The sequence below is a fragment of the Gymnogyps californianus genome, chromosome 1 (genome assembly GCF_018139145.2).
Source record: "Gymnogyps californianus isolate 813 chromosome 1, ASM1813914v2, whole genome shotgun sequence".
In the NCBI taxonomy this organism is placed as follows: Eukaryota; Metazoa; Chordata; class Aves; order Accipitriformes; family Cathartidae; genus Gymnogyps; species Gymnogyps californianus.
The window spans coordinates 215,841,353-215,861,812 of record NC_059471.1 but is presented as its reverse complement, the minus strand read 5'-3'; the positions used below and the strand labels follow the sequence as shown (position 1 = coordinate 215,861,812).

Genomic DNA, 20,460 nt, shown 5'->3' with positions numbered 1-20,460 from the left:
AGGCCAGCCCCCAAGCTTTGTAACATTCCGGCTCAGTCATATATTGGGTTACTTTTGCAAGTGTTGCCATAGATCCCCATCTGCAAATCCCCATGCAGATAGGAGCAATCTCTGCTCCAGGGAGCAAGGACATTGAGGGGTGATCTTGGAGCTAACCCTCCAACAGCCCCGACGTGCTCTCACAACTAAGACTCTGAAGTCTGGGAGTGGGTGAATAATTTAACATCTGCACTTAGTCTTTATAGCTGATTTTAATGGGGGTAATAGCACTGCTAATAACAAAATCCATTGAAGACACCCTGTGCAAGTCCATAACATTAGCTTAATGGCAAAAGGTAATTGGCATGCAGTTGAAGCTGTCCTTTTGTATTAACCCTGTGGATTTCTAGGCAGACATCTTCCTTGAAGCGGTGGCCTTGGCGGCGCATGTGGAGTAAAATACAGATATGCTTTATGCTAAGCAAATGCAAATCTGGATTCAAACAAGGTGCGCCGCTACCAATTCACGTTGCTGGCTTGTGTTTACACCGGACAGATAAGACGAGAGACAGTGGCAGTGCTGAAAGCACTGGAAACAATTAGTGCGTGGTGTAAGCTTCGTGGCCTTGCGCAGCCCAGGTGCCGTGCACCCACCACTTTCACCAAACTGTCACTAATTGGGAACATTAGAATTTTTAAGATTCAACCCCGGGCACCACTAGTCAGGCACTTTCAAACCAGACGCCAAAACCCCCTTAATCTGCCAGCGACTACTTAGCAGCTGCTGAGCAACGGATTGGAGGGCTGCCCCTTCCCAGCGGAGAGGTACCAGCAGCCCAGAAGTAGCACAGATCTGTAGTCTTCTCAGCAGGGCCAAAGAGCATGGGCTATGCACAGCTTCTCTAAAAGGACATCCCTGCCTAAGATGTCCCACTGCCCTAGGACAGTACAGTTTTCAGGGCTGTGGGTTTGCCCAGGGGAAGGTTACACTGTACCTCCTATGTGGGTAGAGAGACAGAGCATCTCTACAGCTGTGCCTTCTGCCCAAGGGATGGGGCTTTCACCCATCACCCTTCCTCCTTTCATGGTGTCCTTGCAACTCTCCAGCCTGCTGAGCGATCCCACGGCTGCTAGCACTGGAGTAAGAGCGCACCAGGGCATGAGTGTGGTTTTCCAGCTAGTGCAGTCCCAAAGCGGACAGTGTTGACTTTCCATCCAAAATGATCACTCCTCCCCTGTCCCAGGGTTGTCCTCATCCTCCCAGGCTGGCTTTGTGTTAACTCTGTCCCTCTCTGTTCCCATTTGCTCAGGTGCACAAGGAAGGAGCGGTGTGAGCGCTCCAGCGAGCCTCGGAGATTCGCCTCGGAGATGAAGCAGTGCGTCCGGCTTACCGTGCATCCCAACAACATCTCCGTCTCCCAGTACAACGTATTGGTGAGGAACGTTAATCCCTGCCCCTCTCAGATTTAGTCTGCCCATGCAGTCTGACAGACCCAGGTGTGTGCAACCTGGATTCAGCATGAGTGGGAAGGACTGGCAGCTTGATGCAAGAGGTTTTCCAGAGTCCATTAACTTCCCCAGTTACTTTCCTGGCACAGAGAAAAATTTGCTAAGGGAGAATATTTTGGCCTTGGTTATCCCCCGTCTAGAAGTGTGGAAAGAAGCTTCCCTGTTTGCTGTGAGTGGCTGAGGGCGGGTCTGAAGGGACTCTGTGCCCTGCAAGTGTTGTGTGCACCCAGTGTAGTTGTCTACTTCCCTGGGAGAGGGATTTGTTTATGGCTGGGCATGGACTTTAGGCAAGGGACATTATCATGGTTAGAAATTACCTTCTAGAAGAAGGACAAGTGAGGGATACCATGAGTTATTTCAGTGAGCTCCAAGTTCCCATCAGCTTGGGTGGAAATGTCTCCTTCTTAAGCCACCAAGAACTCCACCCTGCTCCAGCTCCAGCGCTAAGTATGCAGAGCAGAGAGGCAGGATGCTACGCAGAGGAACCTAAGGCTGCCGAGGTTCATGCTATCTCTTGTGACCTTCCTCAGCACAAGGTTTAACCTTTATGGCCTCGAGCTACTCAAGTCAGCAGCCAATGAAGCCACACAGTGAATGCTGGCAGAGCAGTAGATGATCCTGATCGTTTTCTGGCCTTGAGGCAAGAAATTTCTGTTGAAGATCTAACCAGCTTGTGGTTTCTCTCCTGACTCATGATGGCAGTACCTTATGTGGTGAGACCCCAACACGCTCCGAGAAGGAGGCAGAGACCCATTTCATTCAGACTACTAGGGCTCTGTCTTTTTGGCCATACTAGTTTGGACTGGGATTAAGTTGATAACCCAGGCCCCAAAAGCTCCATCTCTGGATGAGTTGATCACTAGCCCGACACCCTGAAAGGTCTAAATGGAATTGCTCAAGCTGCAGCTGCCAGACATCTTCTGGGTGACAGGTTTTGGAGTGCTAGGGTTTCTTCAGTGGTAATGAAATCAGCCTTTCAAAGCCTGCATGTCCAATCATTGCTGCTTTGTTTCAGCCTCTTAACTGTGCTGTGACTTTACTTTCCTAGGCTTCAAACAAAACTGATCTGAGACATCTTAAGTCCTTTGTTCTTCTGGGAGTTCAAGGTTTCTTTTTCTTATTCTCTCAGTAGCTGGTGAATTCTTTCATGTTGGAATAAATCCTGGGGGACTAGCTGGCTCAGGGCGATTGAAAATGATAACAGAATAAAAGACCTTTACCTCTAGGTTACTCGCAGGGCAAGTCAACCCAGAGCTGCTGGGATCAGAAGTTACCATCATCTGACTGTTGCCCAATAATCTGCATGAACATTTCAATGAGAGTCTCAGCCCAGTCCCAGATAGTCTGGTGACCCAGCTCATCCACAGTCACCAAAGATAGTCTCCTGGCAAACCAGGAGGGGAACACCAATGAATGAATGGCTGGTAGTGTCCTTACTGAGTCTCACTTGGATTCTAGCAAAGGGTCAATGATATTGAGTTCTTACCCACAGAGGCAGAGAAGGTATCTGTGTGGCCAGCCAATCTTTTAAATTTTGGGGACTAACAGGGACTTGGAAAATTGTATCTGAGTCTGTTTCAGTCCAGGGCTGCCGCTCTGGGATCTCTGAGAAGAGATACTTGCTGAGGGAAGGCTCCATTCTTTCCTCATTGCAGCAGCTCCAGAGCAGGCATGTGGGATGTAGGACTTCTTGTCTGTTCAGAGTGTGCACAGGCTCATGACATTTGTGGCCAAGCACTACTGGTCTATCCACTGGTGTCACCTTCTGCATGGCACACCTTTATTCTGCATTATCCATGCTCAGAGAGAGGTTTGTTAAGCAGAATAGTTTCCCCTTCTCCACTGCTAGCAGGGTATTAATGAGCAGGGAGAATGGATTTAGCCTGAGTGCTAAATCCATCTGAATAACCAAAGCTTTTTCCTACTCCCCATCCAAGAAAAACTCCACCTTTCCCATTGCCATTCCCATTGCCTGAAAATGAACATACTCTCACAAAGGCTTTATGTCAGCCAGGGCTAAGGCCTGTCTGCTCAGCCTTTCTCCCTGGTGGTGCCTAGTGTGAAGAAATAGCTCCAAGCCTTCTCTAAGTGAGGAAAACACAGTGTGAGAGAGCAGTAAGCATTATGTTATGTTATCATCCTATCATCCTCTCCTGCTTTGTCACCTGAACTGACCTCCTCTGTTCTTTGTGCTGGTAGAAACAACATTTCAGCATGCATTTGTGTCTCCTTTCAGTGGCTGTCACCTCAGATGGGGCCTCAGCTAGCTCATGGAGGAGGCAAGCGTGGAGAGCATCTGCATTTGTGCCTGTGTCAAGTGGTTGGCTTTAGTGTTTCGTCACCAAAATGCTAAATTTATACTAACTACTGGGTCATCGGCAGGTGCTAGAAGTACCCTGGGATGCCTCTCTGTGTTCAGACATGGTCTGGTGGGTTGGGCAGGACCCTCAGTGATGGAGAGCCATGGTGCAGGACCTTAGCTGGTCTGGGAAGTTAGCAGCTTGAGGGTCCTTCTCCAGAGAATGAACATGGTGGAAACCAGCCACGAGATTCCTTTTTTTCAAGACCATGAGCAATGACATCGCAATGCCAGCGGGTGTTGTGAACTCTAAAAACATGAGCAATTCCTCCTTCACAGTTTTTTTTTATGTATGGAGCCCCAATATAGCATGTCCCCAGAGCCAACTGCTTCTTTGGTGGGATGGGCAGGAGAGGTTTGCTGTGCCTCTAGAGACAGCGGCTTTTTGTGGTGGACTGAAGGCTGTAACTAGACTCTCCTTACACAGGAACTTGGTGACAGAGCGCTCCCCCATCTGCTGATGCTAGGACAGCAGGCCGTAGAGAGTTAGACTGGAGCGCTACAGTTTCTCTGTAGTCTGCAGAGTGCCTCTTGTGAGTAGTAGTCACCTTCCTCAGAAACCGCGTGCCTTGGGGCCACCAAAGCCCTGGTCTTCACGGCTGGCTCCAAAGACTCCCTGCCTAACCTTACACTTGCATGACAGATAGTGAGCACTCCCTCCCCTCCACTGACCCAGCCAGCACTGAGATGCAGTGCAGTTGTCCCTGCATAGCCACGTACCACTTGTGTCGGCATCAGCATCTCATCCCCTTCCCCCTCCGCACACACATCCCTCTCCTGAATCGCTGCTTTCTGTTGAAGGAGGATGCTCTCTCTAGCAAGAGGCTCTTTGTCCGACCTCTCCAGTGTAATTCTTTCCTGCTGATCCAGCTCTGTTGTTTGGCTTAGTATTCTCTCTTTTCTTTTTTTCTATCTCTTCTTCCCTCCCTCCATCTTTGCTTGCAGCTGGTCTTGGAGACCTACAATGTCCCCGAGCTGTCAGCAGGAGTCAATTGCACCTTCGAGGACCTTTCAGAGATGGATGGCTTGGTGGTGGGCAGTCAGATCCAATGCATCTCGCCAGCTGCCAAAGAGGTGCCCCAGATCGTCACAGAGAACGGTGGGTATCCCACAGCTCCTCCGTCTGCACTACTTCTCCCTCCCTTCCTCACCCCGCCCCCCTGTGTCTCTCCTCCTGCTTTCTCCCAAAGCAGAGTTTGGCTCATGAGAGCCTGAGGACTGGGTATGCAAAGCACAGGGAGTAGGTGGGACGTTGTGTTGGTACTCACTGGTGGAGCTGCACAGCAGTACATCGTAGCATGAGTTGTCTGAATGTGTGCGTGTTTATGTGTGCACACGTGTGCAAGCGTTGAGCTGCAATACCAGTACCTGCATTAAGGTGCTTTTACGTGTGATACTATGTGTTTTCAGACTGCCACCGAGTGGCAGTTGCATATATCCAGCAAAGACAAGAGATGGATGTGGGATATTCGCTCACCTTTTGCCCAGGCTGGTGTTATACAACCCAGGGAATGAGGCTCTACGTGCTCTCAACACATCCCACCCCATGCAGCAGCCAGAAAGTCCTGCAGACCCAAATGATCTTGTCTGTAGTTTCATCCTGCTCCTCCCAGATTTAGATCTGTATGCTCAGTTCCTTGTCTCTGTCCCTGGCCTTTACTGCCTTCAGCTGTTCCAGGTTTGCTGCTGGCTCCCTCTCCCAAAGTGGTCCAGCACAGAAAAATACCTTGTCCCCAAAGATGGTGCCCCCACCCACAACTTCTTGCCCTTTTTTATTTCCCTTTTCTAACAACTTTTCTAGGTACTTTCAAGAGCACCTGTGGCTCTTTGTAGGGACTTACTATAAAAACCTCAGCCCTGTTGATCATCCCAAGAGACACAGAGAGGATGCTGCCTTTTTTGTTCTTGACTTCTCATGAAAATTTACTGTAAAGTTTGTCTCTGAGGATCCCCAGACCACAGAAAGTGAAGTGACATGAGCTGTCACCATCATCTCTGCTCTCCCCAAGCTGCACACAGCTGCATGTGCTTTCCATTGCGGTCCCAGAGCAAGCCCCCAGAGGGCTGTTACCATTTTCAGGTCCCACTGAGTTATCATCAGTCATGTTTGCCTACCAAGTTGGATGCTAGAAACTATTTCCTTGATATAGACATCTGTCCCAGGCCAGGCTATAATCAACCAGCAAATAAAAATACCAGTGGAAGCTGGAGGCAGGGCAAGAGAGAGAGATTTATGTGAAGCATGGTTTTCAGAGAAGCTGGGCACCTGCGGCTTGTATCAACTTCAGCAGCTGGTGCTCCACACCTCTGCAAAGACCAAGTCCTCCACGCATAGTGCCAGAAGCTGGATTTGAACCAAAGGATGTGCGGCTCTGTAGCACGTCTGATCCCTGGGGCCATCCAATCCTCACATCCTGTTTTAAAATATATGCAAGACGCTGGCAAAGTTGTTAAATACGAAGCGGTTGAAACAGAGCTGTCAAAGCCGGCGGCAGCAGATGGGCAGCAGAGTCGAGCGCTGGCAGCAAAATGTGTTTGGTGAAGTGTGTGGTCTGTGTGTGCGTCTGTGTGCGTGTGTGTGTGTGTGTGTGTGTGCCTGTAGGTGGGTGAGTGTGCACGCGGGTGCACGCTGTGACGAATTGTCAAGTTTGCTTTGGCCTGATTGATTAATGAATCTTTCGGGTGAAGAGGAAAATAATAGAGGTGAAAGGGCCAGCCAGGTTGAAGTCTTGAATTAAACATGGGTCCCTTCCCCACCAAATTACTGCAATTACTGCACCCACTCATTACCCACAGCTGATGGGCTCCGAATAGGGCTTTTGACATTGTGGGAAGAAGTAACAGTTGACTGCCCAGCATGGGAGCGGTGGGAAAGGGAATGAGGAGATGGTGTGTAGGAGCTGAGGTGCAGGCTTTGCTGCAGATGGGTCTGCTATGGAAACGGATGTGTCCTTCTGGAAGTGCAATGGCTTGTGGATGTCTCTCACACTGAGGTGGGTTCTTTGTAGCCAAAGGCTGGGGTGAATGGACCTTGGGGTGAATGGGGTGAGTGAACCTGGAGGAACTGTTCACATGGGAATCTTCCTGTTCATCAGCATTTCCCAGGCGGTGGATAGGGAGCCCCTACCCTATCCTCACTCTTACTGGTATCTATCCTCCTTGCTCATTCCTTCATCCTGATTTCTCAAGGTATAACCTCTCTTGGTGGGCAGGATTTGGAGGTGGCCTTTTTCAGGCGTGGTTGTCCTGGGTATTGGGCCCTATTCAGAGATGTTAAATAATGAGGGTGAGGGGAACGTAGATCTTTCTTTATCCCCTTAGGAAAGCAGTTACGTTTATCCTTCAGACAGTGTATGCACAGGCCACCAGTGTCTGGGGCCAGCAGTCAAATCTTCCACAGGCCCCTTCCTTCTGGGGACACCAAATGAACCAACAGAAAGGAAGAACTTTAAGGACAGTACTCCATTTTAACGGCCTCCTAATTCCAGACATCTGCATCCTTTCTTTGAGCTTAGCTTTCCTACTTGATGACTTCAGTCACCATATTTTTTAAATTAGTGAGGTATGGTCTAGACCTGTCATCATCATCCAGCCCAGACTCTGCTTCCAGGTATGATAATTTCCAGTGGTGAAGACATACTCCATCACCCCTGTACCATAAGAGGGGAAGATGTACCTGTTGGAGAACTGGGCTCTAGAAGGGTTTTATTGCACTTTCTGCATCTGTTGAGGATAGACTAGCCAACGTACTGTGGGACAGCTCCAGTGTCAGACCGGTGGCGTGGCCAACAGGGCTTAACTAGGCTAACAAAGCAGTCACACACTGATGTGTCTATTTTTTCCCCAGGAGACCATCACATTGTCCAGCTTCAGCTCAAGTCCAAAGAAACGGGTATGACCTTTGCCAGCACCAGCTTCGTCTTCTACAACTGCAGTGTCCACAACTCGTATGTTCATTTCTTTTGATACTTGCTTTCCATTCCACCTCTGGATCTGCCACAGAACCCACTGCTGACTGGGGCGTGTGTTCCTCAGGAAGCTGGTTAGGTGTGGAGGTAACGAGGGGTCAGGGTGACTTGTGTGCTAGTCAGCATGGTGGGGTCCCTCTCGAGGAGACCAAGAGTAGTATAGTGACCATTTGTTCTGCTGATGAGCCTTCTTTGCAGAAAGGCATTGTCTTGAGGGGTGGTACATCCTCATGTGTCCCTCAGGCAGAGGAGCATCACATTAGTGGGAGTTTGCCACAGAACTGAGTCAAAAGCAAGTCATGACCTCAGTAAATGGTCCTCTCCTCTTCCTATTAAGCAGTTTTTTGTGGATGGCTGGATCCTGCCCATATATACATACCTCCAACCCTCATCTATGCTGTCAGTCCCACCAGTAGGAGCCTGCCCCAGGTGGTTAGCATGGGCTTGGACCCCCAGATCTGGGAAGACAGGAGTTTCTGGTCCCCACATGATGTGAACTGAGCAGGGAACACCCAGATGACTCCCTCAAGACCATCTTTTCCATCCTGTGAGCTCCTTTCCTGCCCTGCACCGCATTCTTAAAGAGGTTTAGCTGGCACCCAGGGCTGCTCAGGAGCTGCCCCACTGGAGCGGGTCTGCAGCTTTTCTGCAGAAAGATGCTTTTCCAGCAGGTTGATCCACCCCTGAGCAAGGCTGAGCGGCTCTGTCCCCACCACTGAGCCATCAGAAGTGCCAAAAGCAGATAATTACTGTGGCTCAGCAATTCACAAGGAAAGGCAAATCCTATTTCCGTGTTCCTGCTGCTTTGACAAACAGTGTCAGAAAGCAAGTGTTGGGGGGGGAGAGCCGGAGAGATGGTGGTGTTAAATATTTATGGCATGTTTTGGTTTCTTACTTGACAAACTATAATACACTATCCATTTTTAATTTGATGTATCAGAGCAAGCACTTGTTACCAATTTGAAGAATAGCTTGCTATACCAGAGCTGAAAGTGGATTGGAGTTGAGCAAGATTTCACAGAGAGAGGGGAGAGGGTGTGCGTCTGCCTGTTGGGCTCAGCCAGGCTCTACTGGAGGCAATTTTTTCACTCCTGCCTATTAAAAACCCAGTGGCACATAAGGGCCAGGAAAATTACACACACACACACACACACACACACACACAGACACACAGAATCCCCTCCAGGTGCTTCAGAGCCTGCAGCCGCATGAAAATCTCCAACAGTGTGAGTGACCAGGAGTCACTACCATCCAGTGCTTGTTTTGTGCAGAGAGCTTGTTAAGACTCAGTTTGGTCGCTGGTGAGCAGACATCGTATTAAATTAAAAAAAAAAAAAGTGTAATGTAGGTATAAGTCAGTGCTGTAACACAGCCAGAAGAGGTGTTTGCAGCTCTTACTGTACAGGGTCTATGGGGCATAGGAGAGCAAAACCTTGTAAGATGGAGGGAATGGCTCTTTCCTACACCCTGAGTAGGTGACGTCCTAAACATGCCCTCTGCTTCCTGGGCAGGTGCTACAATAGTCTTTCCTTCTCTACTGAGATGAAGAAAAGAAGAATACAGTTAATATATTTGCAGGAGCCCCATCACCCTGGGCAGAACTCACACTAATGAGGGGGAGAAAATTCCCGGCTTCATCCTTGGCTTTCTGACTTCGGTGCATCCCAATTTGTGTCTGACCTCTGTATCATGTGTGAGAGTGGGAGGATTCACCAGAGGGGACTGCTAGTGCACAGGGACTGCCCTCCATGGGCATCACTCCTCCAACCAAAATGCAACCAGTATTTATTATTACTCTAGTTACAATGATATGAATGCAATCTAAATTATCCAATTAATATGAAACACTTGTGATCACAGTGACAACCAGCTCAGGCCATGGCAAGTCCAGCACCATCCTGTGACCTGATGGTGTTGGGTCAGTTCAAAGTCTGTGGCCTTCTGCTAGTGATGGCAAAAGCGATGTTCGCCAGGCTATATTTCCCTCTGAGAAACACTATTAGCCTGAAGGTCTGTCCTGTTGGCTGACAGGACCCAGCTGGCCAAGTGACTACTCTTTCTCTCTATTTCCAGGTGTCTGTCATGCGTGGAGAGCCCTTACCGGTGTCACTGGTGCAAGTACCGCCACGTCTGCACTCATGACCCCAGCTCCTGCTCCTTCCAGGAGGGACGAGTCAAGCTGCCCGAGGTAGGCAGGGGCACAGGGCACGCGTCACGTACATGGGCTACTCAGGGCTGATGTCACCTTTCAGCCTGGGTCAGACCAACAGTCCAGGAATCCTTCTTCACCTCCAGTCCCACCCTCTCCCTCTTCTGCTCACCCTCCAGAGACCCTCACCTTTCTCTCTGCAGATAGCTCCTCTCCTCTCTGCTCTACCAGACCCCCAGGGAGCTGCCCTCTCCCTCCTATACACTACAGGGAGTGTGTTACCTCGGAAAGTCATTGCAAGCTCCCGGCACCAAGGGACTGGGAGGGATGGGAAACACTGGGCATGCATGTCCTCCAGGAGAGAAGGAAATTACCTCTAAGCAGATACCGCAGGCTTCTGAGATCTGGGGAGGTTTTAGGGCTATGTCCACAGTGTCAGTGGATTTCAGCCATGCTTTGAGCACCTCTGTGGCTTCGTGGGTTTGGTGCCTAATGGCCAGTGCATCAAATTGCCTCCAGATGAGGCCAGGGGATGCCTCATTGCCAGTCGCTGAGCTGAACTGGACCTTAGGGCTTAATACAGTGCTGGCTGCTGCGCTGCAAATGCTGTCTGGCTCGTATTGTAACTAATGAGCACTCGCAGACAAGTGGAGCTCGGGAGAATACAAATAGGAAGCCACTGAATTACTTCCTGGTCAGGAATAGTCTGAAAGCATCCTGGCCTGTCTGGTAAATGACCTGAGATGGCTCGTTGTTTGCCTGGCCCAAGGGACCAGTACCCATTAAGAGATCTGATATCTGCTGAACCACCGGGCGCAGAGGCGGCTGCTGAAGACTCCAGCAACGTGTGTCGCATTCAGAGGACAAAATCCCCACTGCTCCCTGTGCTGCCTGCTGGGTCTGGTGTCTCTAATGTGTTCCCCCACCTACCCCCAGCCCATGCCCCAGGCACGCCAGTTTGCTGGACCAGATGACACACGTGCAGTGTCTTCACGCTCCTGTGGCATCCCCCGTTCCCTCCCACCCCTTCCTTATGTGCTGGTTGAGATGTCACATATGTGCTGGTTGAGGTGTCCTGGAGCAGACATCCTGAACTGCTGTGGCATTAAGACAGGCCATAAATATTCATGAGCAGGGAGGCTGCCAGTTCTTCACCTACTAGGATTCAGAATTTGCTGTAAACCTCCTGGAAAACTTGCTGAGGAGCTGGAGGGCTTGACACCCTCCAGTCAGTGGTGAAGTGGTAAAGGAAGGCAGCCCAGGGTTCAGCCCTTCTGGTAGGCTATCCCAACCAGACAGGCCCTGTTCCTTCATGGAGCCTTGGCAGAGTTTGGCTGGTCCTGCTGGCCACACGTCTCTGTGTCTTCCACTTCAGGAACTGGAGGGACCTCAACCTCTTGCTCAGGTGGCATTCCCTGGGACGCTTTGTCTCGGCTTGCTGCTGTGCAGTGCCACCACCATTTATCTCCTCTGGCAGACTCCTGTGGTGTGTCTCATGTACCAAGCACAGGACTCACCTTCCCAGTTCCCACCTCTTCTCTCCTCCAGCCCCCTGCCCAAAGTGAAGTGCCTACAAATCTCAGTGCATCTCCTCCTCCCTCAACCCCTATCTCATCCCTGGATTTTCTGACACTTGCTCCGATCAGAAAGGAGATCATGAGAAGCTCTGTGTCATCCCAGTTCCTTAGGGAAGGGACTTGGGATGGCATAGCCCCTGGTCTTTACTTTATCCCCTCTAAGGTCTTGCTCTGCAGAACTGGGGAGGAGGCAGTGGACTCATTGTCCTCTGCAGATCTGCCTATTTTAGCACACCTTTTCCATCGCTGCTTTATCATCTCTCACTAGTTTTGTTTCTGAAAGGTATTCTCTTCAGACTAGGAGACAGATCCAGTCTGAGGGGCTTTGTCTGTCAGTAGAGATTGCTCTTTCTCTATTCCGTCCCCTTTAACAGAGGATTTCCTGCTAAGCTTCAAATACTCCCTCTCTGATCTTGCAAAGCTGCTCTGTGTGATTTGCTTGGCAGCAGGGAGAGGCACAAACCTGACCTTAGAAGACAACTGTTGATCCACAAGACAATGATAGCATCATACGGCACATGTATGTCACATTGGTCATTGCTAATGAGGGATGCAGCCCTGTTGGCTTCTGCAGCAAAACCATCTCTGGGCACAAACCTCTTTCCCACGGAAGACAACATTTGGCAGTCAGCTGCTCAGTTCAGGAGCTGGTTTTGCTGTCTGCTGTGCAGAAGAAACACTTCTCAGCACTGGAACGACTGGACAATATCTGCAAGGATAATGGCCTTGCAAAACCCAAAACTTTCAGAGATAGCTTTCTGCCTGACAATGTGAGAAATGCCCCGTAGCTTCAGGGTCCTTCTCATTGCCATCTGTGTGTTTGTGGCCCTCAAGGACACTAGGGCTGCGGAAGGATGGCATCACAAGTGCATTCTGACAAACACAGATTTACATTCGCTCTGTGGCCAGAAAGGTTTTGTCAAATGGCACTTTGAACAAATGCCGCGTGCGTCTCCCACGCTTCTCTTGAGAAGCCATCTTCTCACTGACTCATCTCTCTCACTGAAATTTCCACTGTCTATTTTTTACTTTCACCTTTAATTCTTTCCTTTTCTGTCCTGTACCCATGCCTATTCGTTGAGTCAGTTTTTTGAACAATAGAAACCATTTGGTCTCTTGAAGCCAAGCCTGGCTCCTCATCGCCCGTCCAGACCTCCACCCAGTTCCCAATGACATAACATGACTCACAAGGCTGACAGGACTGAGGTCCATTTCCAGACTTCCCAATGCCATCTTCAGGAGCGCTCAAAATGTACCATCACCTTGAGTGGGCCTATTTTTACTGGCCTTTCATCTCCATCTGCAATGCTCCGTTTGATCCTTTCCTCTACAAGCACTTGGACCCCCGGAAGAAGAGGAGGGGGAAGCATTTGCTACCATCCAGGCATGAGTACCTACTAAATCAGTAAGTCTCGAGGAGGTACTGATGGGAAACTGTACTACCAGCATGGGGTGGTTGGACCATCCCATTTGCAGTCCTTCCATGAATCTGCTGAGCAGATTAGCATGGCCAGCTTCCAGGATCATATGGTCTGATTGCACCAAGAGACTCCTTGCCAAGCAAACAAATATTGGTGTTACTCTGTCATATGGACCGGTGCCAGAAACCGCTTCCCTCTGTAATCATCATTGCTGGCATGCCAAGCCTGCTCCCTTCCCCCTCACTATGGCCTTCACCTTCTCTTGCTGATACACTATGGCCTTCACCTTCTCTTGCTGATACACCCACCTCCAGGTGATTTTTTTCTCTCTTTGCCTGTAGAGCATCTTGCCATCATGTGGGAAGAGGCTTCCCACTCTCCAGATGGCCTGGGCTGCAAATGGACTGATTGGGCTGGTACCCATCACCCCTGGACCAGCCTGGAGCATTTTGAATGGACGCTTGTTATATGTACTTCCAACTCCATCATTTCCTTAGCACATCTCACAAGTTTCTGGATTTCCGTAGGCTCAGCCTGCCTTTCTTTCAGGTCTTCTTCATGTTCTCTGAGAGGATCATGGGTTTTTTACTTTTTTTTTTCCTTGTAGTATGAGTTGCTGATTAATGCAGAGTGCAGGATGAATTTGAGACTGATCCAGTGGGACAGCAGAAAGGCTTTGGCCATGACCTACACTGTCCAGAAGGCAAAATGTTGTTTCTATCTATGTAACCTGCGATCTACCATCCAAGGGGGGCCTTTGAATTTCATGGTGGATAGCTGTGACCAGCCAGCCCCGGGCTGGGACAGGACAGCTGTCCTACCACCACCAAGCAAAACTAAACCAGAGATGGAGAAAGGACAGAAAAGGCAAATCCCTCGCTATCAACACAGAGCCATGACTTTCTTACCTGTCACTTGTCAGGTGCTCAGTGAATCAGCTCTGCCCATAATAGAGCTGAATCAACTAGTCTGGGAGCCTTGGGAAAGCCCATGTTTGCTCCTGGTGAAGAACTCCAGCGTGGTCATAAAGCAAGAGTATTTATGATTATGGCACTGAACTCAATCAAATAGGGTTGACGATGTCTCTGGATGATTTGCGGCAGAAATGCTTCAGCTTGGCGTATAATTTCCCTTTACAGCAGGTTTTCGAAAGCCAAGTCCACTAGCTTGAAATATACTGAGTGACTTCTTGCTTTATAAAGGGGAGCTGATATTATTGCTATTGAGGGCAGGAAGGGAAAGAATGAGGGAAAAAAAGACATTTTAATACTGAAGTGGATTGTTGTTGTTTTTCCCAAAGAGAGCTGTAGCAATAATGGAGAGAATTAGTCTCAAAGATAGAGGGGAGCAAGCCAGCTTTCTAGTTTTTTTCTTGGCCATCCTGTCTCTGTTTTTGACATTTGTTGCTGACCGTAGCTAAAGTCGTAGTGCAGGCTTAGCGTTGCACCACAAACCGTTGCATTGCAGACTCACACACTGTGAAATCAACCCTTACTTGACACAATCACCAAGTAAGAGAGCTCAGTCATTTTCTTCTGTAAATGGGCAAGACAGTCAACAAGCAGTGGAGGGAAACTGAGGCAGGGAGGGCAAAGCAATTGATCTGAGGGTCTCCAGTGTGATAGAAGCTGCAGAAACAGCACCTGTCTCTCCTGATATCTATTACCCAATACACCTGATTGCATCGTCTGTCTTGTCTTCGTACAGACCTGCTCTGATCCAGTGGGTAGTTTTCATGTCAGTGTTTCACAGACATCTGGACAAGGATGGGTAAGCTGGGGTAGCCTACTTGAGTTGATGGGATAAAGGATTAAGTCTTCTTTTGTGCCTTCTTCTCTAAGATGAACACTATCTTGTTCCAGGCCTTGCAAGGATTTTAGCTTTGTGTGGGGGAAAGAGGGAAAAAAAAAAAATGGCAAAAGCCAAAAGCAAGCCTAGATAACAAATCTATTATCTGCTGGGTTTAAAAGATACATAATCATTTAATTACCTTGAAGGAGGTTTTCATCTTTCCCTGCTCAACCGATTTGTGTGTGCGTGTGTTTTTCTTCCTCCCCCAAAAAAGCTTTTTATTAAAAGGATTTTCATCTGCTGCCTAAAAAGAGAACAGAAGAAAAGATCTCACACCAAAGTGTTTTATGTCGAGTTGTACGTGCTAACAACAGTAAAGCCCACATAAAAGAAACAACTGCTTCAAATATTAATTTGTCAAAAGCAATAGAAAACTGTGTGAGCCGCATGCTGGCAAGCAGCTGCTGAGGAGCAGAGTGTTGCTTTGCCCAGCGCTTGCTCATGCCTCATGCCGAACGAAGAGCTGTACCGGTGGCCTCTGCAATAGGGTGTACGGATTTAGCTCTGACCAGCCACTTGTCCTTCTTAGGGATGGGGTTTTTGGGAAACAAGGAAGAAGGGAGGGGAAAAAAGAAGGCAGGGAGTGATAATGACAGCTCAACCTGAACTGGAAGATATCTAAGAGGCATTTGGACAATGCCCTTAATAACATGCTTTAACTTTTGGTCAGCCCTGAAGTGGTCAGGCAGTTGGACTAGGTGATCGTTGTAAGTCCCTTCCAACTGAAAATATTCTATTCTATTCTATTCTATTCTATTCTATTCTATTCTGTTCTGTTCTGTTCTGTTCTGTTCTGTTCTATTCTATTCTATTCTATTCTAAGTGATAATGCCCACGTCTCCTCATCATGGACTTTGTCTGCGGTAAACTCAGCAGCGCCCTTCCCCACCCTGCCGGTGCATCTCAGTCTGGCTCAGGGAGGGCTTTGCCCCAAGGTCTCAAAAAGCAGACAGGTTTTCAGGGCCCCCGAATGTCCTGCCTTGTCCTCTTTGCGAGGTGCAGAAGGAAGGCACGGTGCCCACCTCCTCCCAAAATGCACCCCAGTGGAAATGCCTGGGTGGCTGCACTGGGGAGGGGGTAGAGGACCTGCTGGGCCATCAGGTGAGCATGGTCAACTCCTTGCTCCCTTGCATCAACAAACCTTCTGGTGATGCATCTTCAACTGTTGCTGTGGCAACTGCTCGGTTTCCCTCCCACTCCTGTTTCCAGCCTCCCTTAACCTGGCCAGAGAGGCAGAAGCATTAGCACGGGGAGGAGAGAAAACCCATCTCTGCTCAAATTAATATCTCTCTCATTTCTCAGGGACTCTAATGACAGTTGCAGCGAGGCCAATACCAGAGCGCCGAATCCTTCCCTGCTTGTCGATTATCCGCTCACTTATCCTGGCACCTGTCTATCATTAAGGGGAGAGTGCAAGGTGTAGTTTCTATGGCAACTGCAGGCAACCTGCTGCCTTCAAGTGCTGTGAGCAGGCAGGGGGAATGGCAGGAGAGGCGAGGGGATCAGGAGCAGCTCTAGACAGGCAGCTGCCGCGGGCAGCAGCAGCCACGCCATACAGATGGGATCTGGCGTAGTGATGCATGCATTTCACGGCACCTGCTTTTAAGCAGCATGAGGGTTTGGTGTTTATCATGTGTTTAGCTCTTAGAAGTGTTTCCAAGCACGTGTGATGGAGTTCAGTCTTGTCGGCATCCTGTCCGGGGGGAGGCAGGGGTAATCTGGGAGGAGGCTGTAGCTGATGGTTTGGATCCAGCCGTGCCTTGGGGCTCCTGGTCGTTTGACATTTTAGGCTGTGGCATTTCAGCCCTCGTCCACCTTTACAGCCTTTTCCCAGAAATGGAGATGTATCGTGTAGCGGGTACACCCTCTTCAGAGGGGGTGCTTCAGATAATAATAAGAGGAAATTAAACACAGAAATTGGAGGCCAGGCAGAAAGCTTTCCCCTTGTTCATGGAGTCCTTTTAGAGCATGAAAATACCGCTCAGAGGCAGTATCAGGTAGTGTATGAGGCCACAGGTTTTATTTCAGCAGATGAGAGTTTTATTCCTGGCTAGGAGTTGGCTTGGACATGTTCACCTTTCTGTGCCCCTGTTTCTCTCCCACCCTTTTCTGATCTGGGTCAGCACTTTCTGTTAATAGGTGCTTGTACAGTACTTAGTACCTGGAGCTGTGATCTCGCAGTGGGGGCTGTTCATAAGAAGTCTTTGAGCATGTACAAACAAATTAGATAATTTGCTGTTGTTTGCAAGTCATACTGACTTGCACTGAGGTGAAGAAAAAGATAGAAAGCCTGTGTATGAAGTGGCTTTTTCTGTTATTTTTGGGTACCTTTTGTCGTCTCTGAGCCTTTTTGCCCTGCAGTCATCCAGCTGGCAGGGGAAAAGGCTGGTAACTTGTTTGATTTTCTCAGTAACTTTTAGCAGGATTTCTGATTATTATGGTGGTGGATCTGCAGGAAATCTGTCCTGGTGCAGGGCAGCTCCATCATGTCTCTCCTTGTTGAGACCTCCAACCAAATCACAACAGGAACTGAGAACTAATGGAAAAAGGCTTCCCTGTGAGTGGTTCATCCTACCTTAATAAATATCTTGTTTTCTTAGAGCTTAGCTTCTCCAGCCACCATGTGAGTGACTAATCAAGGACCTGTTCATGTAATTTCTAGGAGCAACTCAGGGAGATTAGTTTGAATGGAGACGTAAGAAGCATCTGACACTCAATACCATGTCCCTGCTAAATGTTACTCATAACAGTTGGGCTGCTCATCTTTGTCATGCAAGATTATTTATCCCACAGGACAGAGTGATCTCAGAATGCAACAGGATAACAGTCATCTGTCCCCGCCAACACAGCAACCTTGAAATAACATCGGGAGGAGCTTATATTGTTTTGATAGCCTAGCTCAGTGCAATGCCATTGTAATGCCTCAAGTGGCTACAGGATTTTCTGGCTATCTGGACATCTGTTAGGAGCGCTAGGATCTGTATGGCACCCTGCAGTTTGAGGGAGGAAAGACAATTCCCGATTCAGACTTAGTCCAGGGTGATGGCCTGGCCCTGAAGCAGGAAGATTTTGCTTTTCTCTATTGTAGCCTCAGCTGCATTCACTACTTTGGGACATGTGAGCTTTTGGGACCTGGCCAAGGAAAAACATTCTCAAGATGCCGAAGCTGCAGATAAGAGGTGAAGCTGGAATGTGTCTCCTGCCCTGCTTGGGGCATCTCCAGGAGGCTGAGCCCAGACCCTCCTTCCCCGCCTTGTCTTTGAGCATGAGTCCATTTCCTTTGGCTTGGATGTTATCTCATGCTGTCATGGATCTCGGTGAGGGGGAGGGTGACAAGAGCCATGATATCATGGTCCCGACCTTCCCACTGTGGAAGCCAAAGTATTATGACTTTCCGGGCTTCTGTCCTGGTTTCCAAAGGAAGTGGGTTTGCGTCAGCCTGGCCTGTGTGTGCAACCTCTGGTCCATCTGTTACTGTCTCCTCTATTGACTTCTGAACTCATTGGCCATTCTTGGCCTAGTTGGGCCAAAGTCTGGAGCTCTCAAAGATACCAAGTTCCTACTAACTTTGTAAAAATGGGCAGCTTTGGAGGAGAAATAGACTTTCAGTCCTCTCTTAGGAAGAAAGCGCTACAGCTTGGGCGCAACCCTTGTTAGACACCAGAAATCCCCATGTGAGAGTGTTGTCATGAGAGTCCCTGTCACTTCTGAGGGAGCCTTGGTTGGAGAACGTCCCTTATGAATGCAAAACTCATTTGTTGGCACAGATGTATAGGAAACTTAGCTTTGTTGAGGAGTGACACATCAATGTCATTGGTATCTACATGGATAAGCAGTAAGGGGTATTATTGCAATGCTCAGAATTTGCAGCCTCAGTGGGCTGCTGTGGTGCCATGCATAGATGTACAGCACTTTGATATATATGAAAGGTCTTGTGAACTTCAGATGGAAGTCATTACAGAAGGACAGAAGGCTGGCTAGGCAGAAGGATGCAGATTTATATAGTAATAATTAGAGAATAAATTCATTACTGCTTTATAAGCTGCCTGTGCTCTGCCCCATGCTTTCCGTGGCTTTGCACAATCCAGTTTTACTACGTGTGTTATTCTGAAAGGCTGTCTTACTTAACCAGGGTTTTCCTTTAACAAATGACAGACTTTATCCAAGTAGATACATGGTTATCTTGTCTCTTGCACATACACCACCTTCCTCAATGCACACATTCCATATTTCTTATGATTTCAAAACCAGGCAGTTACTCAGGAAAGACCAGAACTGAGGCTGCTTGCATGTCTCCAGCAGCCACTCTCTAATGTACCTAATGACACAATCATCTACTATTTTTGTCACTAGCCCGCTCCCTTCATCCAGTGACCAGAAGGCTCCTGCTCTCTGGATCATTACTTTTCCTTCTGAGAGTGTGTCAAAGCAGCAAATGGCTGAAAGAAAGCTAACGTTGTGTCTCTATTTAAAAAGGATAAATGTGGTGCTTGGATAATTATGGCAGCCTGACCTTGATCCTTGTGAAATAATGGACCAGCTTAGAAAGACTCTATTAATAAAGAATTAAAGGAGGATAAAATCATTAATGTTGATCAGCAGAGATGTGTGGACTGACTTCAGAGGCAGAATAGTCCTACTTTGGGATCAAGCTCTCAACAGACCTGGGTCATTTCCCGGCACTGCCTGCCTGGCCTTGGGGGAGTCACTTTGCTCCCGATAAACAGGATTCAGCAGTGAGCCATGTGAGAGGAGGTTAGTTATCTTCATTTAGCTTCTGCTTTTCGAGTATCCACTCTCTGGTGATCAGCATCACTCATTCCTCTCTAGCCTTCACAACACCGAAGCCAGGGACCCAAGAGGCTATGGCAGCTGACCTAATGATCTGCTATTGATCTGTTGGTCTCCCTTCCTCCCGCAGTGATATCTGTACATTAATCTGTGCAAGCCACCATTGAAGTATGTAGCTACTAGATTGCACAGATCTTAAACAGGGCCAAATCTCTTCCATAGACTGAGCACCAGCCTCCAGGCCAACCACCTTTTCCCAGGCACCAGAATCACTTGCAATATCTGACAAAAGAGAGCTGGTATTTGCTCCTGAAGGCACGGAAGACTCTTAACAAGAAAGGAGCCATCAGAAGTGACAGCGATGCAAGGACTCAATTATTCCTTTGTTGTCTCTGCAGATGTTTAGACTTCTCATAAATCCTGTTGCTTTCTCCTCATCAGCTGCCTTTAAAGTTCTGAGCATTTTCTTCATGTATTATTATTTTTGCTGTGCCAATAACTGAGCACACCATCAATCAAACTAACAACATTGTAAACTTAGGAAGTGCAGATAAAATATATGATGCATTAAAAAATTCTTTGACCGGGTGAGCTTTTTTGTAGCTGGTTTGATTGCTGCTAGTGCCGATGTAAATTTGGGGGAAGTATATCCAGAAATTTATGGAGCTTGGAATCCTGCCTACAAAGCATTGACCTGATTCCACTTTATAACCTAATAACGTTCCTTGGCACTGTTCGTGTAAATTTTAAATATAATTTTTATGATGCTAAGAATTAGTGGTGTAATAATGTAAACACAACGTGGACTGTAACTCACCCCTTCCCCTCCCGCACTGGGAATGCCGAGCTCCTTGCT

At 48.4% G+C, this 20,460-nt stretch overlaps 1 protein-coding gene across 1 annotated transcript in view; it reads left to right on the top strand.

The window, feature by feature from the left end:
• The window catches only part of PLXNA4 (plexin A4), a 456,388-nt gene that overhangs the window by 341,347 nt on the left and 94,581 nt on the right, over window positions 1–20,460 (top strand). Inside the window, exons 6-9 of the mRNA XM_050892199.1 lie at window positions 1,290–1,413; window positions 4,793–4,946; window positions 7,695–7,794; window positions 9,889–10,003. Of these exons, the coding sequence (XP_050748156.1) occupies window positions 1,290–1,413; window positions 4,793–4,946; window positions 7,695–7,794; window positions 9,889–10,003 (493 nt within the window). The remainder of the gene's footprint in view (window positions 1–1,289; window positions 1,414–4,792; window positions 4,947–7,694; window positions 7,795–9,888; window positions 10,004–20,460) is intronic.